The 27,868-nt window shown below is 38.2% G+C and overlaps 1 protein-coding gene across 10 annotated transcripts in view; it reads left to right on the top strand.

The window, feature by feature from the left end:
- DMD (dystrophin) overlaps positions 1 to 27,868 on the top strand; it is a 1,027,161-nt gene that overhangs the window by 463,010 nt on the left and 536,283 nt on the right. For 9 of the 10 annotated variants that reach the window (XM_079972189.1, XM_079972196.1, XM_079972191.1 and 6 more), the window contains 7 exons: positions 2,701 to 2,871; positions 8,236 to 8,415; positions 11,659 to 11,787; positions 15,771 to 15,941; positions 23,270 to 23,392; positions 25,065 to 25,202; positions 27,356 to 27,508. In XM_079972189.1, coding sequence (XP_079828315.1) covers positions 2,701 to 2,871; positions 8,236 to 8,415; positions 11,659 to 11,787; positions 15,771 to 15,941; positions 23,270 to 23,392; positions 25,065 to 25,202; positions 27,356 to 27,508 — 1,065 coding nt within the window. The remainder of the gene's footprint in view (positions 1 to 2,700; positions 2,872 to 8,235; positions 8,416 to 11,658; positions 11,788 to 15,770; positions 15,942 to 23,269; positions 23,393 to 25,064; positions 25,203 to 27,355; positions 27,509 to 27,868) is intronic. The other variant, XM_079972186.1, reaches the window with a different exon arrangement.

Here is a 27,868-nt window from a genome sequence, read left to right on the forward strand (position 1 = left end):
TGTAAATACAGGTTTTGCCCCTACGGCCTTCAGTCAAGAAAACAGTAGAATAGGAAAATGCAAAATTAATTAGCACATGCCAATGTGAAATATGCCATTTTAAATGAGGATTTTAATGTGCCAGTGAAAAGAGCCTTATGGATAGGACAACAAGTGAAAATGAGTAGAGTATGTGTGTAACCTTTGGTTTGCATAGGAGAAAGTTATTGGAGGGGTGAAGACAGTATAAGCAAGCATAGGAAGAGGGAATGGTGTGTATTTTCACTGCTGCATCATTTATAAATCTACTTAATCCTTCCCACTTGGTTAGGTTTTTAGTCTAAAAACAATCACCCTGAAATGCTTTTTCACCTGTGGAAGATGCTGGGAAGATACGAAGAACCTGTGTATGTTTTCCCTTAGGTGAAAAAGCATCCTGGACAGGGTCATTTCAACCTGATAAATGACTTCAGAAGAAAGCAGCCTTTTACCATCAGCCCTTCCTCCAACCAAATTCTAAACTAATCCTGCTTTAAATAAATAAATCAATCATGTAATGTGTACTTTGATTCAACTGTTGTGAGATGAAATGGTAAACGGGGTTAACTGTGTAAAAAAGAAAGACCTTAAGATGGCAGTATTTCCTACATTTCTTTTATAACATGTAAATCGAAAATGGGGAAATAAAGTGATATTACCCATTATAGTGTACATCCAACCATACAATTTTTCTGAAACTCTCCTAGTTGAAATAAGGGGTGGGGAGCAGCTATATATATGCTGCACCTGTCATTATTTCTCTAAACTCAACGAAGCACCGCTCGTATATAGTTTTCTATGCTCTTTAACTATTTTACATTTGTAGAAATAAACAGTCCCATTAGAATTCAAATGGTCCCTTTGCCCCAAAGCAAATCAACCAAGATGGACTGTGGCTGCAATCTTATATGCTGAATGAAGCACTGAACTCCATTGAATCCAGCAAACTTACTTCCGAGTGAAATATGCAAGAGGTTGCATTCCTAGTACTATGCAAAAGACACCAGATTTCCCCCTCTAATAAATAGTGTGGAAATGCTAAACTTCAACTATCAACAGCTTTTTGCATGAACTGTGCATATATGAAAAAGAAAGGGGAATAAGCTCAGTAGTAGTTAAACACATACTGAAAGTTGCATTAAAAGTATTTACATAGTGCACTTTTCCATATCATAAGCATAAGCCGTGGATCAGAAATTCCCAAGGGTGCTAACAACAAGCTACTGAGGCTAAAGGGGAGGCGATTTGTCTTTTTGCATTGCTTTAATCTTTAATCAATCGCCTTACCCTCCAAAAAGGGAGATTTGCAACTGTGTGGTAGTTTACTAAGTACTTCTAGGTGCAAGGAGGGACTTTTGAGAAGGGACCTAACCACAGCCACCTTCTGAATGGTCAGGAGTACCTGACGCCGTGGACCCACATGGTAACTTCCTCCAGGATAGTTTTTATTAGGTGTGATGGGTAAGGGTCAAAAGAACAGGTGCTGGGCCTGTGATATGAACCTGTCATTCAGTTTAGATGGGTGGAAGCTTCTTTGAAAGGAATGAAAATGGAACTAAGCCATTGTCTCATGTCCAAAGTCCATTTCGGGTGGCCTAATCCAACCCGCCGGTTAATTTAATCTGGCCCCCGTGGCAGTATATGTCCTGGGGTAAAATCCTAAAACCTCAAGAACTTTAATCCTAAAAAAAACCCCAACAACTTTGGTCAGCCCTCATGCATGTTCACTTCATCAAATCTGGCCCTCTTTGAAAAAAGTTTGGGTGCTCCTGACAATGAAGTATGAAGTTAAACTAAAAGAGAATTCAGGTGGGTATGATAATACTGAAGTAGTAACTGCATAGCAAAAAAATGGTCATTTTCATTATAATTTCTGATAACAAATTGTGTTTGAAGAGTTGCTCCTTTGATTGCTTCTCTTCAGCATTGATTCATCATTCTTGGTGTCTGCTGCAAGATAAGCTCTTCCTTATGCTGTAGCTGGAGCATCATCCATCAGTTGCTTCAGACAACTGGTTATTACTAGGTTTCTGTTGCTCTATCTATTTTTTGATACTGTTCTTAAGTCTATATTTTTGCACATCACTTAGAGATGTTAAATATTGTGGTTTTAAATTCCTTTAAAGAAAATAAAAATAAAATGAATAAGACAGGAGTTGCAGGTCAAGCTGGATGAAAACAACTTTTATTGAATCAATAAATTCTGAAGGTTGGCATTAAAAGGACATAAAACATGACTGCAGTGTACTTAAATATGCATAAAGAGCACCAAGTGAAAGCATACTTTTAATCGTCATTTTGTTTCTTTGATTGAAGCTAACTTTGCAAATTATAATTAATCTAGCCATTCTGTTTTTGTTTCAGTGTGAAGTAGTTGGTTTGCTATAAGCAAAATGCCGATCTAGTACTGACAAAAGAATGTATTATAAAGTGTAATGAAAAAGGCTAACATTCTGAGGTGTATTCTTGTCATATGTTTGCTATAAAAAAGATTTAGCATTTCTGGGAACTGTAGATGTGAAACGGAGAATAGATGACCTCTACAATCATGGGGACTTGATGGTGGAATCTTTTGACCAGGAGAAAAACTACTGCCAGAAATATGAGCATCCGTCTCAGTAGCACTTAAGGTGGTGAAGCATTTAGAGGTTTGGCTCTTCATTCCCCCTCCCTCTTCTGCAGGTTACTGAAAAAAAGCAAGAGCTAGAGAAATGTTTGAAATTATCTCGGAAACTGAGAAAGGAAATGAATGCTCTGACAGAATGGCTGGCAGTGACAGATTCAGAACTGACAAAGAGATCAGCAGTAGAAGGCATGCCTATCAATTTAGATGCTGAAGTCGCCTGGAGCAAGGTAATAATATATATTTTCTTTCCTTGTAAACTCACATATGTTTGTCTGGAGTTATCTCGCTGTCACAGCAATACTTCTGCACCCCAAAAAAGTTGTAAACAATATGATATATACTGGTGATACACTGAGACAAAAGAAGTTGGTGTCCAAAATTTAACATATTAACCTTATAGTAGGATGCATCAGGTACCACATCATACTCATAAGAGAAAGGAGGAGAGGAATAATTCAAAAGAAAAATAACCCTGCATACCCTTTTCTATAACTTTTTGAAAGATTCCATTTTTTCCAGGCTTAAAAGGAGAACTTAGTACAGTGTTAGTGTATTAGCACCTTTTAAGTGTTGAGACATGAAAAAAGACAGCAAAGCACTGTTGTCATTTTATGCTACTTTCTTCATTAACATTTTAAACAGGCCATCTAATTTTTGCCTTAATTTCAAAGATCAGTTTTATTGTAAAGAACTAATGCTAGAAAAATAATTAGGATGTGTTTTATTTTTAATTAGCTACTAATTTTTAATAAAAGGAATATATGACACTTTTTTCCCTTGAGGAGGGTCACTGTTCATGTAGTCATTGTTCTTCCTGGTTCTGCCTGCAAGAGTCGTAGTCTATATTCCTACCCCTTCCTCACTTTAATTCCTCTTACAAACTTGTAGCTGTATCAACTCTGAGAAGTAATTATAAGCTCCTGCAACAAAGAACTGAACAGTGTTAGTTCAGTATAATCACACAGAGCAACAAAAGTAATATAGGCTTTTCACAATAGAGAGGCTACAATTCAGTCTCTGTCCATTTAGAGCCACTTTGTGGTTCCCTGGTCATTTGTTTGCACCTCCAAGCTGTGCAGTACTTGTCAGGGTTTAGCTGCCACAAAACAGGAGCTTTTAGTGAAGTTCTGTCCCTGCCCCTGTAACATTTGGATAGACTTGTCCCTGGCTTTTTCCATGTCTCAGCAAGCTGTAGCCAAAAATTTGGCATAGTGGCATGAAACATTGATAATACAGGTACAGCCCAGTAAATATTTGTTGCTTTCAACAGCTTTTGCAGTTTTCCAGAAATTATCGCTATGATTGCATTCACTGTTTCAGAGAACAATTTCAGATTCTCAAGGATTGGGAACAAGCTTGACAGTCACTGAACATGTTTTTTCCAAAAGAAATCAAAGTAATTCTTTGTTAATCATGAATGAAACTTCTGCCACACTGCAGATACCATCCCATACGCATTTGTATACATATAAAAGCTAACCTTTGTATACTGATTAGATATGTCTACCACAGCTGCAGTTAACATAGGAATGCCTTCCTTTAATTGAATTCCTTTAATAATTAAACACTGACTTTGGTACTCCAGAAGTTCTATAATTAGTGTGCGAGGTTTGCTGATTAGAGCAGTTATGCAGTAGAGTGATTTTGTTATTTCTCACCCTCGCAACCAAAAGGTAGTGCCTATATTACTAAGAAAATCAAGAAGGAAAGGAAAACTTCATTAAAATTTCACACACAGGAGAAATGTGATAATTTGCTATAAAGTACCTGCTAGCCTACCAAAGTACTGTCCGCTCTTTTGCATTTTCATGAGTGGAGTTGATAATTTAGTGATTATAGCAGAAAGCTAATGGCAAGAGAATGTTCCCTTACAGTCCAAGTTAACAAAGCCAGTGGAATTGAATCAGCTAAATCAGACGCCCTTAACTTTGTCAGAGTAGGCTTTGCTAAGGCCAGAAAAGTGGGCCTTCCTAAGCCTGATAAACTGAACTGAATACTCCTGCCTTTAACTGAAGAGAGAGAAACTTCAGGAAGTTGGGTTTGAGTAATAAGGAAAAGACCCCATTAAACCAAAACGTTAGTGACAGAGGGCTGCCTTATTATATGAATCAGGAAGGTAGCATAGAGTGCCCTGCCCTAACCTCTAAAAAAAACCCTCAAACCTCTAGACTGAAGAGTTTCAGGAAGGATCTTAACCCTCTCCCAGGACAAGGTTGTCACTCTTTAAACCACTTGGGATGGTACATTTCTCCCAGTGCTCATGTTGTCACTTCTTTCCCCAGTTAAAAGCCTGCTCTTCTCTTGGGGTCACTTTGAAAGACTGTGTTTCATATTGTGTTGATGAGCTAGAGAACACTTGACTAGCATAAACAATTTGTTCTAGGCTCTTGGGGCTCATATTTCAGTTAAAGAAATATTGGCCCATTCTCAAATTTAGAATAGCAGATGGTACTCTCCAGAAAACCTTTACGCCATTTGCTCCTGTTACCATATTTGAACTGGAAGTGCATTACTGTTACATTCTAGCTCACATTATAAAATAGTAACAAATATCATGTGCAATCATAATACTGAATTGTGTGTTGAGTTATGCTAGAAACGCAATTGGTAGCGTTGTCTTCTTTCAATGACACGAATAAAATAAATTAGAAATTGTCATCTTTCATTACTGTTACGGAGAACAGTATAGATGCTTCAAGTTAATAACTGCATGATCCTTTGGCAAGAAGGACATAGTAGCAATTTATACAACGATCCTAAACGATCCTATCTGTGATTATTAAGATATATAGTCATCATCTTTTACAAGGCTTATGTGAGTATTAAGCAGTGTAAAGTTATGTACTCTGTTCATCATCAACTCTGAATGTTGAAAGTAGCTGCAATGACTGATACAATTTTATCTTTTGCATCATTTTATTCAGATTTCCAGTGTGCTTGCTGAAAGCACAAGCACTGCTTAATTTACCAGCTGCCAGTACTGATAGAGACATCTAGTCCCTGTTGTTGGAAATTGTTTTTTCTTTTGAAATTTTACCATGGTACAACACCATCCTCCTGTTTAAGAGTGTGAATATTTCATCAGTGCTTTGTAAAGAAGTAATAAAGAAATCTAGAATTAGACTAGAATGTGCAGAGTACACTAAGTTCATTTATACTGAGAAGTGGAACAGGAAATAACACATACTTGTTAGGACTTACTAGGCTCTCTCTTTCACTTCTGTAACAGTTCCTTCTGCCAAACAGAAATCTAACTGCTACTTAAACTTGGGTGTGTGTGGAAAAAATACATGGAAACCCAACATGAGGGATTTCTGCAGGAAAAAAATACCAATAAATTTGTGTGCGCACATGCATGCAGTTGTTCATGGATCCCATGCTGGATTGTAATCAGTGTATGTGCAGATATATGATAGTAGTATAAAACAAGCTGCAATTCTGGGTAGTGCAATGCTGTGGCTTTTTGGTTTTTTTAAATCAAATGTATATTCTAGTCTACTTCCAATGAATTCAGCATGGGTTACATAATTAACCTATAATTTCCTATAAGGTAGACTAGGGTAATTGCCAAAGACCACCCAATAAGCTTTATGGCTGCGTGGGACTAACTCAAACTCTCTGTTCAAATCCTACCCTCTAACTCATGGGTAGGCAAACTAAGGCCCAGGATTCGGCCCAATCACCTTCTAAATCCAGCCCATGGACGGTCTGGGAATCAGTGTGTTTTTACATGAGTAGAATGTGTCCTTTTATTTAAAATGCATCTCTGGGTTATTTATGGGGCATAGGAATTTGTTCATTCCTCCCCCAAAATATATAGTCCAGCCCCCCACAAGGTCTGAGGGACAGTGAACCGGCCCCCTGCTGAAAAAGTTTGTTGACCCCTGCTCTAACTGTTATACTACATTTGTTCTGTGCACAAACTGCCATGTTGTGAGAGTCTGCAACTTTCTGCTTCAGAATACAGATTTACCAGTACCTAGCTGCTAATGCTTGCATTATTCCAGACTGAATTATTTCCTGGATATGTTCTTCTATAGTTCAAAAAAAGAGTCTACAGATGTACACAATATGTTATTAGTTTCAGTTTGCTTTTCTTCCAAGTCGTGGACATGAATCTTATATCAAACAGAGTCAAGTAAACACACCCAGAGCTTTTGAAATTTTTTGAAATTCCAGGGACCAGTGAGCAAATTCACAGACACCTAAGAGCTTTGGGGAAAATAAGTTGTATAGACCCTGAGCTTGTCTGACCAAGCTCAACAGATTTTCCCAACCCAAACAGGGATAGGCATTTATTACAATTGCTGTGAGCTTTCTCCCTAATCCATGGATTTTCCCAACCATAAATTGGGTTATGTTTTGGGAGTTGTTTAGGGGGGTTGTTTTTGTTGGCTGGCTTGCTGGCTTGAAGTATTTGATTATTATTTTTAAAGCAGGATTTAATCCCATATTAAATCAGCTGAGACAATTTGATGTCAACACTAATAAATAACTCATTTTTTTTTAAAAAAAATTCAAATTGTGAAGAGCTTATCAATGCACTTTTCAACATAGATATACACACATGCTTAAGAAATATGTCACTGACATCTTTCAAATGGAGCCTGGCAACTTAGCAAGGCAAAATATCAATTTTGTGAACACTTGAAGAAAAAGCAATGGTATGCCAGAACATTATTTAGATGGAGATTCTTCTTTGGCTTGTCTTCTGGTACTACCCCAGTGAGGCCTGGGATTTCTTGCTTTATTTCATCCTCCCTCCTGCCTGCCCAGCATTTCTCTTTTCTTGCTTCAGCTGAGGCCTCTGACACTTGTAGCTGTTGTTGCTGTTCCCTCTGCATGAAGGGATAAAACAGGGGATTCTATGAATGAGTAGAAGAGAGAGAGGAGGTAGAAAATAGAATGAAGTCAGGTAAAGAACAGTAGCTGGCTGATACAGCAGCAAAAGGCATGGACGTAGTCAGGGAGGGGGCATCCCCTAAATCAAGTAAATAAATAAAAATACTTACCAATCGCTGACCAATCGCACCACAGATAGCTTGGTTATCCCCCCCCCCAACATTGAACCTGCCCCCCCAAATCCTGGCTACGCCCATGGCAATAGGAGATAAGGCCATCAAGCAGCAGCTCGCATCCTCCTCCTAAAGTCACAGGAATGTATATGTTTTTGCAAAGAACTCATAGTGCTCTTTTTCCTTGGGTAAACATCATTGGTAAAGGGAAGGTTCCCGCCCATCCTAAAGTATGAGGTGATCCAAAATGCATAAAGCATGGCACACAGGTATTATGTGAGTTATTGTTTTTGTTTGTTACTATGTTATGTCTTTTTGTAGTTGTATATTGTAAATTGCCCTGTGATCCTGAAGGCCAGTATAGAAATTTAATAAATAATAACAATATTGATCAAAAGTAATAAGTTACATCTTTATTTCACTTTCAATTTATTATGCATATCTATATTGAAATATACTAGACCTTTTCCTCTCTGCTTCTAACAATGTTAATATGCAACATATGAGTGTTGGTTCATAATATGTTCTTCCTAACTCTTCTTCCTTATTTAATCATTATGCACATGCTTTTCATAGGCAACCCAGCTAGAAATTGAAAAACGCCAGCTTCAGTTGAAGAACATTACTGATTTGGGAGAAGGGTTGAAGACAGTGCTTAAAGGGAAGGAAAGCATAGTGAACGATAAACTCAGTCTTCTGAGTAGTAACTGGATTGCAGTGACATCTCGAGCTGAAGAGTGGTTTAACTTGTTGCTGGTAAGAATTACATATTGTTACTTTCTGTTTCCAGAAATAGCACTACATAGCTTGTTTGGGAAGCAAGAAGAGCAATGGAGATTAGGATGTCTTTGGAATATCTATTTTATTTACAAATATGTAGGTGGAGCATAATGGAAGTAAACAAATTCCTTTATCAGGCAGCAAAATGGCTAACCCTCCATCACATCATAGCAGCTTTTTTACAGTCCAGCTAAATTCCCAACATTCTACCTTCCTATCCACATTCAAACTGCAATTACTTCTAGCTGGGTATCTATCCTTCCTCTCAAAAATCTGATGGTTGATAAGAGATCACCAGTAATTAAATGACATTATCGTTTTTTTTGTTAAGTTTCTCACCACCCATTAGAAAAAGCATACAATGCTAATGCTAATCAAGACAACCATACAAAAAAAGAAAGGCATTTGTTTTCTGTGGTCTATAAACATTGTTACAACTGAACTATGCATGTATAGTATATAGCATTTTTTAAAAAAATTATTGTAAATGCTATGTTTGTATACACACAGAAAAGTTAGGCTTTAGGCCCTGTTACTTCACCTTTCATAAAATGTAGCTGTGACTGCCATTAGCAGAGGTGGCCACACGATGAATCATATCATGCAAGAATTCTCTGCAGATTGAGTTTCACTCATGCCTGGAAATAACTGGAATTGTGCGTTTGCAGGGGCATGCTAAAACTTAGTATGCACAGAATAACAGTTTTTACTTGTAATTGCAGCAGCCAACACTATTACTGTGAGCCATTAGTGCCCAGAAGGTTAAAAATACAGCAACTTGCCTAAGTCCACCCAGTAAATTCATGGCTGAGCTGGGATTTCCTGTTATTTTTGTTTAAATCACTAGCATTATGGCCACTATTTTGTGGCTCTTTGAAATACCAGCTTTGATAGACCTATTGCTGTCTGAGTCCCCATATATCTATCTTATCACAATTTGTAAATGCAACTGTAAACAATTTGGGGGAAAAGGTGGTAATTGTGCCAGTTAAATAATATAACAATGCAATGTTTAGAAATTGCTGCTATCGCTATAACAGCAGTTCAATAATATGGCCAACTTCATTTAGCATATGTTCAGTCTACTTGACAGCAGATGTTTGCTCCTTATAGCTGCATCATTCTGTTTCCACTATAATAACAATCATATTACAGACAAAGATAAAAGGTTTTGATAATGTTCTGTTATGATTCCAAAAGGTGCGTTTCTCATGCATTATTTAGAAACATGATGAAACCTACACATTATGCACATTGGCTGTCTCAATCTGAAAATAAAATCTGAAAGTAAAATATTGATTTTAAAAAAATCAATGTGGCTATATATTTGTCTCATTTCCACCACTAGAATAAAGTAGATAAATAAGAAAAGCTGTATTTTCTTGTAACCACCAACAGGCATTTTTCTCTTACATCAGTTCTAAAACGTCAGTTCCAGAAGAGCAACAACAGTGGCCATACTCTGAAACAGAGCCGTCTTTCCCATAGAGATTAGTGGTGCTGTCCACTCAGGGGCGCCCCAGTGAGTGGGAGAACTGCGCGGCTTTGCCGGCAGCCTCCATGCCCGGGTGTGCAGCTTGCCTCCCAAGCCTCCTGTGCATGGCAGGAACGCGGGAGGGGAGCCCCGAAAAGGCAGGTGGGAACAGTTTCGACGGATAAGCTGGAGCCTCTCCCAGGAGCTCCCTGTCAAAGCTCTCCACCAGTGGCTTCCCAGCGGGCAGAAGGGAACTCCTCCTCCTCACCCAGGAGCAGAAAGAGCTTTGGCTGCTGCCCCTGCGACTCTTTTCAGGAGACCAAGCTGAACTGTGATGGAAAGAATTATTTCGTGGGGTCTGCCCAAGGCGTTTGGCTCCCCCCCCCCCTGACCCATCCTTAGCTGTGCCTAAGTGCACTTTTATTTCTCCCTTTAAGTAGCGTTGCAAAATGCAGCGGACTGCACACACACACCTCGTACGCTGCATGTGTGGTTGTGGGCGAGGACAATCTGCTGCTGTCCCCCTGCACCCACCCACCCACTCACTCACTTCGAGGGAAGCCTGCATGGGCGGGAGGAGCGACGCTATTTCTGCCCCAGCTCAGCTTCCCGACCACCACCCTCCTCTCCTCTCTGTCAGTGGGTTAAATGCCCTCTCCTCCCTGCTTTCCTCTGTCCCACTTTCTCTCTCTCTTTTTATCTAGTAAAGCAAGGGGTAGTTTCCCCCTGCCCCCAGCTCTTGCCTCTCCTTCCCTGTAGTGAAATCTTGTGAGATTCCCAAGTTCAGGTCAACAACTCTGGGGAATCTTTCCTTAAAAAGATTTTGGGGTCCCCCCTTAAAAAGGTCATCAACTCTGGGAAACCGGGAGGGGGCGCCGGAGGGATCTTTGCACCACAGCACCGGATATGCTTAAGGACGGCCCTGCTCTGAAAATGCTTTAAGGCTAGGAATGATTTCTAAATGGGCTACTCCTACTGGCATGCCAGGATCTGCTGTGCGGCTGCCCTCATATGATGAACCACCGTGCTTTAGGTAGCAGCCTTTGCCAGATGAGCCTTATTTGAGCAACACAGTCTTCCCGAGCTGTGGCACAGGTCTCATTCACACTTCCACTTGTGCTGTGCCTAGAAAGCATGCGTCCAAGTTGTTTTCTCCTTGCCATGTTCCTTTCCCAGAGAAAACCTGCTCTTTAGTGCTAAATCAGACAAATGTCAATTCGGGGGGGGGGGGGGCCCAATTGCTGTTTGTTCTGCTTGAGAGTGGTTTTCCCCAGGGGAAAACAGCAGGACAAGATAAACCCATGTTGTATTTTCTCTTTTTCTTCAGTCTTGGCAATAGCAATTATCAGAACAAACAAATTTTCTATCTCTTGGCATCATTTTATTCAATTCATCAGTTGTCTGTTCTGATATTGTTACTGTTTTTGATATGAGCATATAGTACACACACACACACACTCACACACACTATAGAATGATTCTTATATGAGAACCAGTGGTTGATTTTTTAATATGTTTTTAAAGTAATTCAGAGAATTACTTTAGGTGCTTTGTGGACACCAAAATAATTTTTAAAGCTTCCTAAAACATTATCAAATATTGCTTTTGGAACACCTTTCACTTTGCCATACAAGTTGAGAATCTTAAAGTCTCCCTGCGCTCGTAGAAGCTGGTTTACAATTCTCTTTTCTTTTTGTCTCAGCTACTAATTACTTAATAATATGTTCTATTCCCTTTATATGCAGGCATATCAGAGACACATGGAGAATTTTGATCAGAATGTTGCTAACATCACCACCTGGATGTATCGGACGGAAATACTATTGGATGAATCCGAAACACAAAAACCTCAGCAGAGGGAAGAAATTCTTAAGGTAACAAATACAATTTTCTGAAAAAAAATTATTATAAAAATCTAATAGTGTGCATCCCCAGGGTTTTTGCCCTACAGGTTTCAAATAATATTTTTATATAAAAGCAAAACACATTTTCTCTTAACAAAGGCACTGTCTAACAGCTTTTAAATTGCTTAATAGAGCATAGTGAAGGTAAGTGTATTCAGTACAAAAGCCAAATAAGTTATTGGCTTCTTGAGGATTTCATGGTGAGTAGAACACTTATTGTTAGGACTGTATCTCTTGAATACCATTTGTATCTGTTTAAAAATGAAATACCAGCCTTCTTTTATCAGTTTGCTCCTTTTATCAAATATCTATTCTTCTGAGGATTGTTGTTTGTTATATATTCATGTCACTTCAAAGCTCTCTGAGCAGTGATTTCATTTGACAACATTGTATTTCAGCTTGATATTATCTTTGTGGAAGTGGTTCATCATTTGAAGAGGGATTTTTCAAAGCGTATTATAGGATGGTTTAAATGTATGTGCAACTTCTGTTGCAAAAATATAATCATACAAATTATGCAGTACTTCATATAAATTAATATCATACTTGGTAATAAATCAGGTTTATAACCACCTGATTGAAGTATGATGTGTGTGGGGGGGGGATATATATTTTCCAAACTTCAATCTCTTCAAAGTCTTGCTTACTTTCGCAACTTCTGGATGTTCTTTCTGAGATTCCTGGCCCGAGTCTTCATAGCTCGTCAAGAACTGTGTTCCACTATTTGTATGAGAAATATTATTCCTAACCCCCTTCCCCTCCAGCTTGCTTTATCCCGATTGGTGTAGCTCCTTCAGAGGGATTTGCTGCCTCCTTCAGAATTCTGAAATAAGAAAAGATCTAAGAGAGAAATCTCAGTGTCTCATGCTCCCCTGCCTTTATGAAGTGGGAGCATCCTGGTCTTCAATATCTAGTGCTGGCTATAATAAATGGATTAGATTTTACTGATTATGGTTTCATGCTTTCTGTTTCCATACTGATCCAATAATGGACAAGAGGAGCAGGGGAAATGGCAACCTGCATTCCTGTAATGTCAGAATTGGACTTGATTCTCAGCCTAGAGACTCCTAATATGTTAACACTACCATCATGATAAGGGACGCAGGTGGCGCTGTGGGTTAAAGCCTCAGCGCCTAGGACTTGCCGATCGAAAGGTCGGCGGTTCGAATCCCTGCGGCGGGGTGCGCTCCCGCTGCTCGGTCCCAGCGCCTGCCAACCTAGCAGTTCGAAAGCACCTCCGGGTGCAAGTAGATAAATAGGGACCGCTTACCAGCGGGAAGGTAAACGGCGTTTCCGTGTGCGGCTCTGGCTCGCCAGAGCAGCAATGTCACGCTGGCCACGTGACCCGGAAGTGTCTCCGGACAGCGCTGGCCCCCGGCCTCTTAAGTGAGATGGGCGCACAACCCCAGAGTCTGTCAAGACTGGCCCGTACGGGCAGGGGTACCTTTACCTTTACCTTTACCATCATGATAACCACTGCTCTTGGTAAAGTGTTCTGGAAACTGGGATTTCATTCACTCCCTAATAAACACAAGATGTTTTCCTATCTTCTGTTGCACCAAACAGCACCAAGTATTAATAGAATAGAAATTCAGTTATTCTCTCTAAACAGGAAATTATGGATGCATTTATTTCTCCAAGCAGTTTTGTGTTGTAAAGAGGATATTTAGTATGGAAAAGACATAAAATTAGAAGCATTTTAGAAAGTAAGTAATAATTAGACCTAACATTGTTTAAATTATACATATGCTTATATGGACTAAGGGCCCAGTTTAGTCTTTCTTTTTTAAAAAAATGCTTCCTAAAATTCCAGTGGCAGATCCTCTGAAGGATATCTGGGTATCTGTCAGTAAGTATAATGATGAAAAATTAAGGTGCAAACATGGAATCAGGTCTCTAAAAGTTTCTGAGCAATAACAATCCTTTTGTTTCTATCCGGTTTGTCTTACAGAGGTAAAGCTTTCAATATGTAAATTTTTGTAATACAAAAAGCTTACTTTTAGGTTGGAAGTAGTTCCATTTCCTGAATAAATGTCCCTAACAATTAGGTTATGAACAATTAGGTTAATTGTCTCAAAACAGTACCTGTTAAACAAAATGCATGTTTCCAGCTGGTGAAATTAAATGATTCAAAACTTACACTGTGTGTAACTGTCAGTATGAAATTCTGTATCATTCCATCATCATTGTAAGCTTGTGCATAGTCCACCAACAACTATTGGTCTAGCTAAAGCTGTAGACATATAATATAGAGGTAGATGTTCATAATAAACAAAGATCTCATTTATTGAGGTAAAACTACAATTTCAGACATATATATCATTATCAGAACCAGAAAGTTTCTATGCCCCTTTCTAATTGGATCTCAGAGGGATTAAATACACTCCTTTTTTAGCAGGATGAACTCAGTTGGAATAGCCTAAGCAGTTCAAAGTATAATCACATTTTCACAAAAAAGTTCAATTTCAAAAAAGTTTGAATTGAGAATTTGTTAGGGCTGACGGCTTGTAGGCCAAGCAATTGGCCAAGCAAGTAAAACAGCTCAGTTTGCTGAAACTAAGGAACCAAGCCAGATTCATCAATTTTATAGAGCCAGATGAGGCTCTCTTGGCTTATTGTGATCATTATTGGGCTGAAAGTATAGTATCACTCCAGCCATCTGCAGTGCTAGGCTTGTAGCATAGATTTAACTGAAGCCACCATTTCTTGTTACTTGCAGTAACCAGAGTGTTACAGGACTTTCTCAAGAGTCCCCCATTTGAGACTCTGATACAAATGTATGGTCATTTTCTCTTGAACATATGTAGATATATTTTGCATTGAACCTACATTGGTTTTAAATAATTAAATGTGTGTGTGCATATAATATATAGATGGATAGATAGATAGATAGATAGATAGATAGATAGATAGATGATAGATAGATAGATAGATAGATAGATAGATAGATGCATATATATATATATATATATATATATATATATACCAGAACAACACTGAAATATTTTTTTCTGTAAGATCATGATAGCATGGAATATGATGTGAGGGAAAACTGTTTTAAGAGCACTGGAAGTGGAGTACAGGGATGTCCTAACATATTTTTTAAATACCTTAAGGAAACAGAGAGATCTCTTCTGTAGAATATCTTCTGGTTCCTATGCATACCATTAACACTTAAGCTTTCTATAGCTTTGTTTCTTAATGTACAAAACACGTAACATCTCAGTAATCCTATAACAGACCATATTACATTGGTGGGCTGAGGGTCAGAGGGCCTCTCACCGAGCTGAAATTTGCAAGAAGAAAGCATGAAATCTTTCTGCATATGTATTCGAATGGTGATCTTGGTTATCTGAGTGCTGGTTCGTAATGATCCAAATGGCTATATTACTGTAGTTATCACAATTCAAGAAGAAGGTATCATCAGTCTTAGAGGAACCTCAAAGTTTGCACAAGTACAAAAAACCTGGAGGTGTTAAACATTTTGGATGAGGCAAGAAACAGTCCAGTGAACATTGCCGACTTGACTGTTGGTGGGGGCATAGAAAGCTTTGTGGGAGGGGGAATGAAATTGGAGCACCCTGAACAGGAGCACTACAGTGTGAGTATCTGCTATTAAATGTTCTTGCTATTCTGAACATAAACATATTTGTGTTGTTCAGGGAATCAGCTGAGGAAAAAATAAGTTATTCAGGATGTTTTTCTATGTCTTTGATTAAATGCATATTTATCTTCTGTTTCACTGTTTCTGTCAGCCTGAAAATATATATGAAAAGCTAGGCATGGACTGTTCAGAGCTACACAACTGTATGCTTAGTCACAAGCATTTATCTAACGTTTGCTTTATGATTTTGCTCCATATTCCTTTGCACACTCTCTCTTTCTCTTTTCCCTCCCTTCCTTCTTGCATTTATTACTAACTTCAAGCCCTGTCTCTTACTCATGGACTGTAGCGCTTAAAGACTGAGCTGAATGATATGCGTCCAAAGGTGGACTCTGTGCGTGACCAGGCAGTAGACTTGATGACAAACCGTGGAGATCACTGCAGGAAAGTAATAGAGCCTAAACTGGCAGAGCTCAACCAGCGATTTGCAGCCCTATCAGAAAGAATTAAAAGTGAAAAGGTAGGAGGACATGCTCCTTGCTGAGCTACTTGTATATGCTAAAGAGAGCTTCGCAAAGTGGGTATGGTTGGGTTTTTTTGAGGGCACGTTTTACAAAGCAGAAGCTAGCAAGGACAAAGGAATGAAATCCGGGATTTAAAAACTGAAACATTGGAAGAGCCTTTGTGTGAGTGTGTATGTAAAATAAACTGTCCCTTCCAGAAGCAAAGTTCCCATTATTATGATTATGATTATGATTATGATTATTATTATTGCTTTCACTAGCCACAAAAATTTCCTGCCGAGGAAAAAAAGAAAGAAATTATGCTTGTTGTATCACTAAAAAGCATGCTGTCATACCAAAATGGAGGACATGTAAAACTAGCATGCGGCTTTTCTATCTAGCATGTTGTCTTAAAGCAAATTCACATTGGTGCTTCCAGTGCAAGAATCTGTTCACAAGTTTCATGCTGATATGTTTGCAACTCAGTAAGATCAACACGGTGAGAATGAGTCAAAAGCAAATAATTTTCACCAATTTTGTTTGTCTGTATGGTTGCTGAGCTGTATTAGTGGAAGAGTTGGAGAGAGCTTAAAATAAGTGTGGTAAATATTTGGTACTTTTTCTTTTAACTTTCCTAAAGCCAGCTTTTCTAAGACCAGTTCACTAAATCATTAGGCAGTTCTGGATAACAAGTTTTTTTTAGCCCAACTGGGCAAACTTATAGCACAATCCTATGCATGCTTATCCTTAAGTAACTCCCATTGTGCTCAATCAGATTTACTTCCATGTAAATATGCGTAGGAATGCAGTCTTAAGATCTAGTTTGCTTGGAGGCAGCCAGGAGAGCAAGTTGGAAATGGGCAAAGCTGCTTAGACCTGAACCCACCAATATTTGTACTTGAAAAAGGGTGAGAGGAAGGGGCTAAACCACTGACATTTAGAAAAGAAGTGACAACTTCAGGAAGCCTGAGAGAGCTGAAGTAAGTCTGCCTTTTGAGCCATAACCCAACACAAAAACAAAAGTTGACATATGGAATTATGAAACTGCTGCATACTGAGTCAGACTATTGTTTTGTCTAGTCCAATATTATATATTCTGGCATGTATTTCAGAGCCTTTTCCACCCAGCTAGGCTTTTAACAGGAGGTCAAGGGCCACTTGCAGGCAACCACAGCATCTACAGCTCCAAAAGCTGGTGATACAGCTACAGCAGAAGTTGGGAAATTTTGCCTTATCAAAGTTGTCCACATATACACTTTCCCCAACTTGAATTGTGCCTTGCTCAGCACCAGTGAACTGTTTCTTGAAACTTCCAATCCCAGTGCCCATCTAATAAATGTGAAAAGTACACTTAGGTGAGATAAGGTACTTGAAGTTGTATAGAATCTAAAAGCCATTGCACAAAAATGTACTATACATAAATTTACACAAGATTCTGTTGAGGTAAAAATGGTTCAGGGTTCATTAATAAAATTAGAGGGCATTTATATAATTTTTTGTTTTTTAAAAAATAGGGAAAGAAATGAAGGTTCGTCTTGCATACAAGCATATTGTAAAGCAGGGATTGAGAAGTAGTGATGCTCCAGATATTGTTGGAATACGATTTCTGTTATTCCTAATCATTGGTAATGTTGGCAAGGACTTGAAGCGCAATGAAATCTGGAGGGCGACAGTTTCCCCATCGCTGTTCTAAAGAGACACACAATTATGGGAATAGCCTCGAATAGTACACTATCCTATTGATTATAAGTTCCGTGTAATCACAGACAAGCATTGGGAATCTGGAGCTGGTTTCAATCTACTCACTCAGCAACCGGCAGTTTTTATGCTTTTCATGCATGTGTGCTTAGCACTGAAAATTGGAAGCTTCAGTATTAACACAGAACACAATTCATATATTTTGGCAAAAGCTAAAGTTTTGCCTAGTATATTAAGCTGTCATAACTATGCTCTCTCCTCACTAACCAGGTTTAGTTGTAGCTTAGCTTAGCTTGGCACAGAAGTAAAAGTGACTGGGAAGGTGGTGTCTGCATGGCCCAGGTAAGTCAGGGATAGGCAGCTTGATCTGGCTAGTGGGCCAGATCCTTATTCCACACATCCACCCTGGACCAACTTTGATAGTTGGTCTGGATCAATCACCTGTAAATCATTTGACATCATAATCATCACAGTTACAGCAACTTGTTTTGAATGTGTGCTTTCAGCACCAATTAGTGATTAGCACCTTCAGAGAGGCTCCTTGTAACCACTGAGCAGCAGATAGCACTTCCTCAGGTGCTTTGAATACAAACTGCTTAATCTGGAAAAATAAACATGCTCTGTTTTTAAGCAGAGCATTCCCCACCCCTCCAGAGAAAGTGGTTTGGGTTCAAAGCACTGTGCTAGGGGGTGCTGCGGAAAGCCATAGTTTGACTTATGTGCAAACAAGCCTATTTTGGAGCGCAAACACACCTGGCACAGAAACAATATATTCTTCCTTCCTGATCAGTTGTACCCATGTAATACACAACTTTGTTGCATTCAAATGTTACAATTCACACAGAACATTATATTTACATTTCAATATGTATGCCCTGAAAATATGTATAAAGAAGCCCTCCATTTGTAGTTTGCTGAAAATATTTGTTTTGTTAATGAACAACCTGTTTGTCACACCACACTACCTGTTCTGGTTTGTGTCTGGTACAAAGATTAACAAAATACAGGTCAGCCTACTAAGCTTCCTATCTTCATAAATGGTCAACATGGTGTTATGAGTTTGCAGGGGGCGGGGGAGTAGGCGGTATGCTGAGACCCTTCAAACCCCTGGATCCAGCAAGTGTTAAAATATAGGCAAGGCTAGCTTCTTGAAGAGGTGCCCACCGTTATTTAGAAGGACAGTGTCAGAGTTGAGGGCAGAGAGTTTGCAGTGATGTGAGCTAGAACTGAATGGAGTAAGATGGAGAGAGAGTCAGAATGATGTTTGATTTCTCTTTGAATTCTAAGCTGCAGCCACGGAAGAAGCAAAGCCCTCTTGAGGTGTTAATTTTGTGAATCCCTCCACTGTAGGCTCAGGATGTGTGTGTGTGTGTGTGTGTGTGTGTGTGTGTGTGTAAATAAATCATATATCAAAAAGACAGCAGTGTCTCTGCTTTGCCTCTTTCCGAAGGAAACATGAACCCTGGGTAAGTGCTTGAGACCCCTGAAGTATTGTACCACTCAGAGATTGGGGAGGCATGCAACAATGTTATTGTTCTCTGGGTTTAAATAAAGTACTAAAGCTGTAATGACATCATCAAAAATGACCTTACCATTAGGCAAGATGAAGTGGCTGCCTTAGGTAGCAAATTATGGGTGCTATTAAAGAGTGGTTTATTTGTATAATGTTGCTACTTGAACTTTCTGCCTCAGGTACCAATTGTCTGTGTTCAGTCTTGAAGATCCAACACTCCTATTTGTTTCTTTCAGTTAATCTTAGCCATGGCTTGATTTAATGTTGACTAGTTTGCCCTCAGACACATTTTCTTATGGAAATTGGATCAAAACACTGGGTAGAATGTATTTATCAAGAAGTGGGTTACTGCTGAGAGGATTTTTATTTGTGATACATTAGTCTTTTAAATATGACCAAGATTTTAACCTTATTGTAATTTAGACCATTTTCTTTTAATCACACTTATTTAGGAATCTTTAAGATTATAGAAGCCAAAGGTTGAGGAATTAATAGCATTTTTAGAAAGCAACAGGCTTGGCTAAAATATTTGTATATTTTTTAAAAATCAGGTAAAAATTGTCATGGAAAGGCAAGTAGGAATATTTTTTTTAAGAAACACCAGGGAACAGGAAAATGGAAATGCATGGCTAGTGGTTTTCTGTTTCTGTTAAAAACACTGTGGGCCCATGAAGAAATCACCTTTTACAATGTGCTTACCAAGACAGGATATAAGAGTTAACTGTGTATGTGGTGCTATGTGAAAGGTTAAGTTTAGAATACTAAGTATCCTCTGTGACTGGCAGATGGCAGTTAGCTGAGAAAATCTGGGTTCTTTTTATTTTTGTGTTAGACAATGGTAATATTTCGCTTCTCACTGGCTTCTTGGATAGAAATCATTGGCCACTCCTTGAATGGGAAAAGTGGTCTGATAATGAATTCAGTGCCACTTAAAATCTGATTGGTTGAATGAATGGTAGGCTGGCTGGAACATAAAAATGCCAGTTCTACCACTGTCCGAGAATGGGCCAGAACAGGAAGAAGCTGGAGGAGAAGGCTCAAGTGTGAAGGCTGGTGGTGAGGCAGGTTGAGGCTAAGGAAAATCTGGAAGTATAATCTGCCTCAAAAAAGGCCAAATCACTGGTTTAAGCCAAAGGCTGGCAGAGTCTGCAGTGAGGGAGAGATCAGCAAGGAGCTTCTGGAGCTGATGACTCCCGCAGCCCTTTTTCTTCCTCCGTACAGGAATGCTGGGAGAGGGACCAGTCTGACTGACACAGCTGGGGTCTCTACTTGCCTCCCTCTCACACAGAGACAGGCAGAGGCCCAGGCCAGGTATATCTATATGTGCCCCCCTTTTTTTACCCTGGGGATAACTGAAGTCTTATAAATAAGTAAGTATTGTGAATATGCTGACCGAAGCCCCCTTTGGAATTGGAGGCCCAGGCCAAGTGGCCCATATGCCCCCCCCCACGCCCTGTCTGGGCCTGCTCTCACATAAAGAAAGAAGAATCTGATTTGTGTCGATTGGAACTTCCTAGCTCCCTGAGGATTTGGTAGGTGGGTTCTGTGAGGGATTTTTTTGTGTGGCAAGAAGATCCTTTAATAAAGCTGTGGTATTAAGCAGCAATCCTAACCCCACTTACCTGGGAGCAAATGCCATTGAATTCAATGGGACTTGCTTCTCAGTAGACCTGGTTATGTGAGGTCTTGGTATTCTTTCTTACTCCATAGCAGGAAATATGTTCTAGTGGAAGCACAGTTAAGTCCAAGGTTTGCTAATGTTTTTTATCCAAAATAGTCATAAAAATCTTCCTCCGTTTATTTCAGCTGAACAATGTTCTCTTCCTGACAAACTTCTGTGCCAGCTCTGCCTTTTGTGGCTAAGATTTTCAAAATACGATTTTGTAAATTTATGTTCTACCATCCTTCATGCCAAAATATGAATAATATGCATTATTTTTTATATAAATAACCAGAAATTTACAAAAATGGGAACATCTGAAAACCCATCTTAATTCACACAGAATGCAATACTGCTCTTATCTATTGTTTTATCCCATGATTACTTAATAGCATTTGCTCAAGGGCTTATATATATTTATCGTGTTAATTTTTATACCCCATAATCAAATCAATATACCTATGCAGTGTATAAAATTTAAAACCAATACAGAATAAAATGAACAAATCCATACAGAAGACATAATAAAATGCAGCTTGCTCACAGAAATACAATATAGGCCACCTTCAAGAGGAGGCTTGCTATAACAACAGATTTTTAAGGTGATGCCTAAAACACATTACAGAATGTGTCAGTCTAATCTCACTGGGCAAAGAGTTCCATGAGCTCAGTGCCACAACACGGAATGCACTATTTCTAGTTGATAATAACAAGGAATGGCAAATTGTGAGTCAGTTGCAGGTCATAAAGGTCAGGCAAGGGTATAAAAGGTGAGGTGATTATATAAATATAAGTTGCTTTATACAGTAGTAGTAATAACTTGGCCCAGCAGCAAATTGTCATCCAGTGTATATCATTTAGCCAACATTTCACATGGTTGCGATAAAAAGTCCTTGACCAACTATGGGTGAGGTTCATAAACAGAAGGCGCTTTTGCCCATTTCCCCTTACTACTGCAGCCCCGAACCCCATGTCACTCTATTCCAGAGTGACTCCCAGTGTGAAAGAAGCAGATTTTTAGGAATAAAGAAGCTGCAGGAGAAATGGAAATAAAGGGTCCCATTCTATGAAATGACATTGGGATCGCTGACATTCAAAATTGCTCAGACTGATATTTGAAGAACTGAATTGTGTGTGCTTAGGGCAATGCCATGGGCTAAATTATCTTTTGATCCATTTTAGCTTGGAACACAGAACTGTATGTTCCCAAACAATGACTCTTTTACTTACGTGTCTGTAAACCTGTGTCATTTGTCACATGTTTTAACAGCTCATTTTGATTAAAGTTGCTGGAATAATTGGTTTATGGCACTGTGTTAGTTGAGTAGTTTTGTGTCTAACACCTGAAAGTCTTAAAAGTAGATCTAATGCCAGGAATCTGAAAGGGATCTTTTATTTCGTTTCTTTGTTTATGAATGATTAAAAATGCACCACATCAATGAGGATGTTCAAAGTTTACAAAAATGGAAGTTCACTATGTAACAATTTGATTATTTTACATCTTAGTATTAGAATGCACTTAAGACTTTATATTAAATTGTAAGTACACACATTAATTTCCCCCATGTGATGCATTAATGAAAACAAGTGAAATCTAGCTTATTGAAGTTCATAAGTAGTCCTTATGATAAGATTCTAAATTAAAGACAGTATTATAATTTACATAAATCAGTAACTAAGCCTTATAAAGCTTTCTAAATCCCAATATTGCTTTTGTTTGGGGCGGGGAGGGGGGAAAACAGGTGATTTCCCACTTTTTAAAGTGGTATATTTTTAATGTACTGTGCTAGAAATATTCAGAATTTGTGGAATACTTTTCTGTTTTACTAATATAGTTATATTTCTGCCTTTAATAAAAATATCTTTTGAAGTTTAAAACAATATAAAATATGATATATATGCACATTTGTGGAAAAATTGCTTCTGAATGTGTGAAGGATTTCTGATAGGCCAGGTTTAAACAAAATGTCAGGATTGTGTTTCCTACCTAGTTCTCATAAAGTTTAAAATTCATTGAATGCACATTCTACATATTTATTTACATGCATCTACCAATCCAAGCAAAATATGTATTCATTAAGCATATTTGCTTTGTTGGTGAAGAAGTTGAAAAAACAGCAAATACCTTTATATTGATTGTGGCTTTTATCATTTTATGGCTTTTATATAGTTTTAATATTGCTTTTTCATTTTGATGATTTATAATGTTTTTATATGGTTGATGAAGTTCCTTTTGCAACATAAACAAAACTGCTAGGTAATAGCCATAAATAAAGATTGATCAAGCAAGGTACTACCACTACATAAAAGCTATTTTGTAAAATACCCAAAATGTGTATGTAATTAATTTAACAGTTGGGGGCAAAACAGATATGTCGCTTTGGTTTATGTTTGTAATAAAACAGTATGTGATGTAAAATTGACAATCTTCCTTTCTCTCTCCCCCTTCCCAACTTTCTAACTGTTCTTTAAAGCCCTTCATTCCTTTGAAGGAATTGGAACAGTTTAACTACGATATACAAAAATTGCTTGAACCACTGGAGGCTGAAATTCAGCAGGGGGTGAATCTGAAAGAGGAAGACTTCAATAAAGATATGGTAAATTGGTTGTGATGGGAGTATGAATAAAATGGAAATGGAAATGGAATAAGTGCTGGAGTAAAAATTAGAAACCTCTACGTTTGCATTTGACTCTTTAGACAGGTTAAACACACTGTCGTTCTGTTTAGCTGCTATAAAAGTATACTGCAGCGTTTACTGTTTGTAGCATTGTCATCATAATGTTCTAGTAATATATACAATGCTAACTTTCATAAAATAATACTTACTTATTCCTTCGGAATAATTTTCTGAAACAGACAGAAGTTTATGTCCAGCATCAAGTTATAGATATGCTGGATCAATCTACAAATCTTTCATTTAACCTGATGCTGACTAAAGCAGAGGTAGGAAAAGTCCAGCTGTGGATGATGTCAACTATTCATTTTATACTTTTTATATCCCTTTCTGATTTCAGTTATTTGAAATCCTTCTATAAAAGTGCTGAATGTTGATGGAAAGGTGCATTATTTGTACTCATGACAAATTCTTAAATAATTAGGCACCTGTTGTTAATTTGTGTAGCTGAAGAAAGGGGAGTGAAATTGGTATGACTTTAGACAGCATAATTTTATAACTGCACAAATCTTTGGTACCTTCAAATCATCACAACTTTGACACTCATTCAGTTTCAACATCAAATTTAGTGAAAGCTCTGCAGCTTCATCTTTTTTAACCTTCTACTTAGTAAAAACAAAGAAACAAAATTATACGTGCCTAGATAATGCAGTTTGCCAAATTTTCCCCAAGAAACCTGTAATTCCAGGATTCACCAAAATACTGCAAATGTCTATTGCAAACATGAGGTGAACTCTTGTCTGTATTGTTGAATCTCTTACATTTGCTTTCTTTCTATGTATGTTATTGATTGATTTGTTAGTACTGTTAGTTGTTACTAAAGTTATTAGTAAAGTTGAAATTTTCTGAAAATCACAATGTCAAATTATCTTCATGGATTTTTTTGGCCCAACACTGCATCCAAGAATTGGTTCAAGACTTGCACAGTCTCTCACTAGTGAATCCTCAATATAAATAATTTCAAAATAAAATATGTGGCTAATATCGCTGCTGCTTCCCATTGATACTTCTACTGTAGCTCTGAAGGATGAACATCGGTATCCAAGCTTTCAATTCTTAGTTCATAAGAATGCCGTACCACAGGGATATTGCTAAATCCTTATGAAACTTGGGGCAAAGGTTCATGATAGGAATGTGGATAAAACTTGCATGAAACAACATATATCTATAGATGCAAATTTTGGCTGACTTTCAGCAGGAAGGCTACCCTGCAAGGAAAGTTAAATTAAGCTTTAAAGCAAAGGACAACACATTTGGGACCTGATGGAAAAGGCCCGAGGATATTTCTCTTTTGTTTATTCTTCCCTCTTCCTGGAGCCCCTGCCTCTGACATCTACCCTCTGCTGACTTTTTTGAGTTTAAGGTCTTCTGCTTGCAGGGCCGTTGCTTTTTCTTGTTAATATGTGAAACACCATGTATATTCATGGTGTATAAAGGATGATGATAATAATAATGATTAGTAATAGCACAATATTTTTTTTTCAAGATTTTCAAGATTCAACAGGCTAAGGAGTCTTGCTTTATGTGTAGATATATATATTTGGAGAGAATGTTGATTACATTAATTCTTTTTCTTTTCGTTAAAAAAAAGCAGAGTGAAGATAATGAGGGTACTGTAAAAGAACTGCTTCAACGAGGAAATGTGCTTCACCAAACAATCACAGATGAAAGAAAAAGAGAGGAAATAAAAAGTAAACAGCACCTGTTGCAGACTAAGCATAATGCTCTCAAGGTAGAGAACATAACTAATAAATGCACAAATTCTCTGATCTTTTTTATACATGTTGGTATTGGGCAGGGATGGAGAGTTCAGCAGTCTCTCAACAGCTGAGGTTCTTTAGCATCTACCATAGCATCTTTCCCCCTCCACATAGATATGATCTTCCACAATGGTTTTCTAGTTGTTGTTTAATAAATCAATGCACTCTGCTCTATGATTATGAAAGAGGATTTGTCGGCAGCCATTGCTACTTGACATTCCTGGTTGCAGATAGCTATTTTTCATTTTATGCCTAGGAATAGACAAAAACTTTCAATTCATTTTAAACATACTTTTTGATAGGTTCGCACGCAGGACTGTTAAAATTTCTACAACTTTTCAGTGTTTTTTTCAGTGCATTCTTCTGACAAATTAAAATGCCTTTGATTAAGAAAACTATATGTAATTCAGATTTTGTGCTGTGGTATTATGCAAAGCTGTTTTATGCAAAGCCTTTAATGATAGTAAAATTGTATTTAGATTGATCAGATTCTTACTGACAAGCTTTACAAGGGGCATGGTTATTTATTTTATTTTTCATTTTTGTGACTCACTGAACGCATTCAGCCTTGATGTATAACACTAAGACTATTGAGTAGTTAAGCAAATTTGTACCTTGTAGACTGAAAATTAAATTATAGGGAAAGATTAAGAGGGGAGGGCGGATCCCCAATAATGCATAATTTAATTTAACTATAATATTTATAAAACACAATCAATTACAATAGTTTACAAAACTTATTGAAAGATGTATATATACAGAACAGAAATTAACATAGCCTACTTAGAGAAACAAGTAAAGAAGAAAATATTTAGCCTTTACTTATAGTACAATCATGGTTCATATATTTGCAGAACTATTTATATACCACCACCACCCCCCGTGTACATATTGGCCACCATTTGTATGCCTTGTTCACAATTTGCAATAAATCACTGTTTGTCTTAAACCATGGTTTAATTGTGAATGCGCTTCCTCTCCGGATTCCCCCCCCCCACGTAGCTTCTTCCCCTTCCCCCCAAGGTGGCAGTTTATTTCCATTTTAGCACTCATGGTTTGAAACAAACCAATTATAGTCTAGATTTCATGAACAGTAGAAGACGGAAAGGCGTGGTGGCACTGCTTACCTCCAAGCACAGAGCCAATATGTTGTTCCTCCTGGTGTGTTTGTTCAGTGTTGGTGTCCGCCCTGGTGTGTTCCTAGGCCTTGGAGGGCTAAGCCAGCTGGGGGCCCCTGCAAGGGACCAGCTGCTCTTTTGTTTGAGTCTATAACTTTAAATAACAATAACAATAAATTTATTATTTATACCCCACCCATCTGGCTGGGCAGCTCCCAACAGATTAAAAACAGAATAAAACATCAAACATTAAAAACTTCCCTAAACAGGGCTGCCTTTGGGTGTCTTCTAAAAGCTAGATAGTTGCTTATTTCCTTGACATCTGATGAGAGGGTGTTCCACAGGGCGGGCACCACCACCAAGAAGGCCCTCTGCCTGGCTCTTTAGTCTAAGAAGACTCCCGCCCTGGGAGATCTGCATACAAGCTCTGCACGGGCCTGCATCCACTCCTGTCTTACTCCTCCCACTCTCCCTCCTGATTAGCAGACGCAACTCCACTGTTGGGAAGTCATGTAAGGGCTGTCACCGGACTCCATCATCTGCTATTGATCACAAATGCAAGCCAGGATCAAAGCATAAGGACCAAGACAGTGACACCAGTTTTCCAACCTAATTTATCAGTTTCATTGATTCAAGAGCTCTCAGTCACACAACCCATTCATACATGCTCTGCAGAGTTATAGTTAGCAAAGGTAGTTTCTTAATCTAATGAGATAGCCAGTCAGGTAGCACTGAGGTATGGATGCAGCAGGCTGAGGGCAGACTGCTCTTTCTGTGCTGCAGAGGTTTTCATCCCAAACTGTCTCTTGGATAAAACATGAAATAATATTATGGCTTGCTTGAATGGCTTGGGCAGGGGGAGAAGCTGACGGAACCTGCGTGGCTGCTGAAGGTAGAATCACAATTAAACCATAGTTTAAGACAAACTGTGGCTTATTTCAACATGCAAACTAGGCCATAGTATGAGCTTGTTTTTGCAGTTCTAATAATGTCTGCATTGTGAACAGGATCTGAGGTCTCAAAGAAGGAAAAAAGCTTTGGAGATTTCTCCTCAATGGTATCAGTATAAGAGGCAGGCTGATGATCTAATGAGCTGGCTGGATGACATTGAGAAAAAAATAGCAAGTTTACCAGACCCCCAAGATGAACAGAAGCTAAAGGTAATGCCATTTTAGAAGCAGTGTTACATATATTATTATTATTATTATTATTATTATTATTATTATTAATGTTCATATATGCGTCACTGTATGTAAATGTAATAAGATGTAGAGATATAGTAGTTCAATACTTAATATTATTATTTAAATGATTTAAGTAATGCTTGTTGACTTGCATATTCCTATCCTTGTGTCCTTGCAAATGTTACATTAAATAGATTTTAGAAAATTATAGGAAATAATACTTTACTTGTGTATATCAAGTGTACTCTGTTTAGAAACTTCCATTGCTTTATAGAAAAAAAATAATTGATTCTGTATCTTTATTCCAGATGAGCAAATGACTTATCGGTATATGGA

Source organism: Podarcis cretensis (assembly GCF_951804945.1).
Source record: "Podarcis cretensis genome assembly, chromosome: 4".
Lineage (NCBI taxonomy): Eukaryota > Metazoa > Chordata > Lepidosauria > Squamata > Lacertidae > Podarcis > Podarcis cretensis.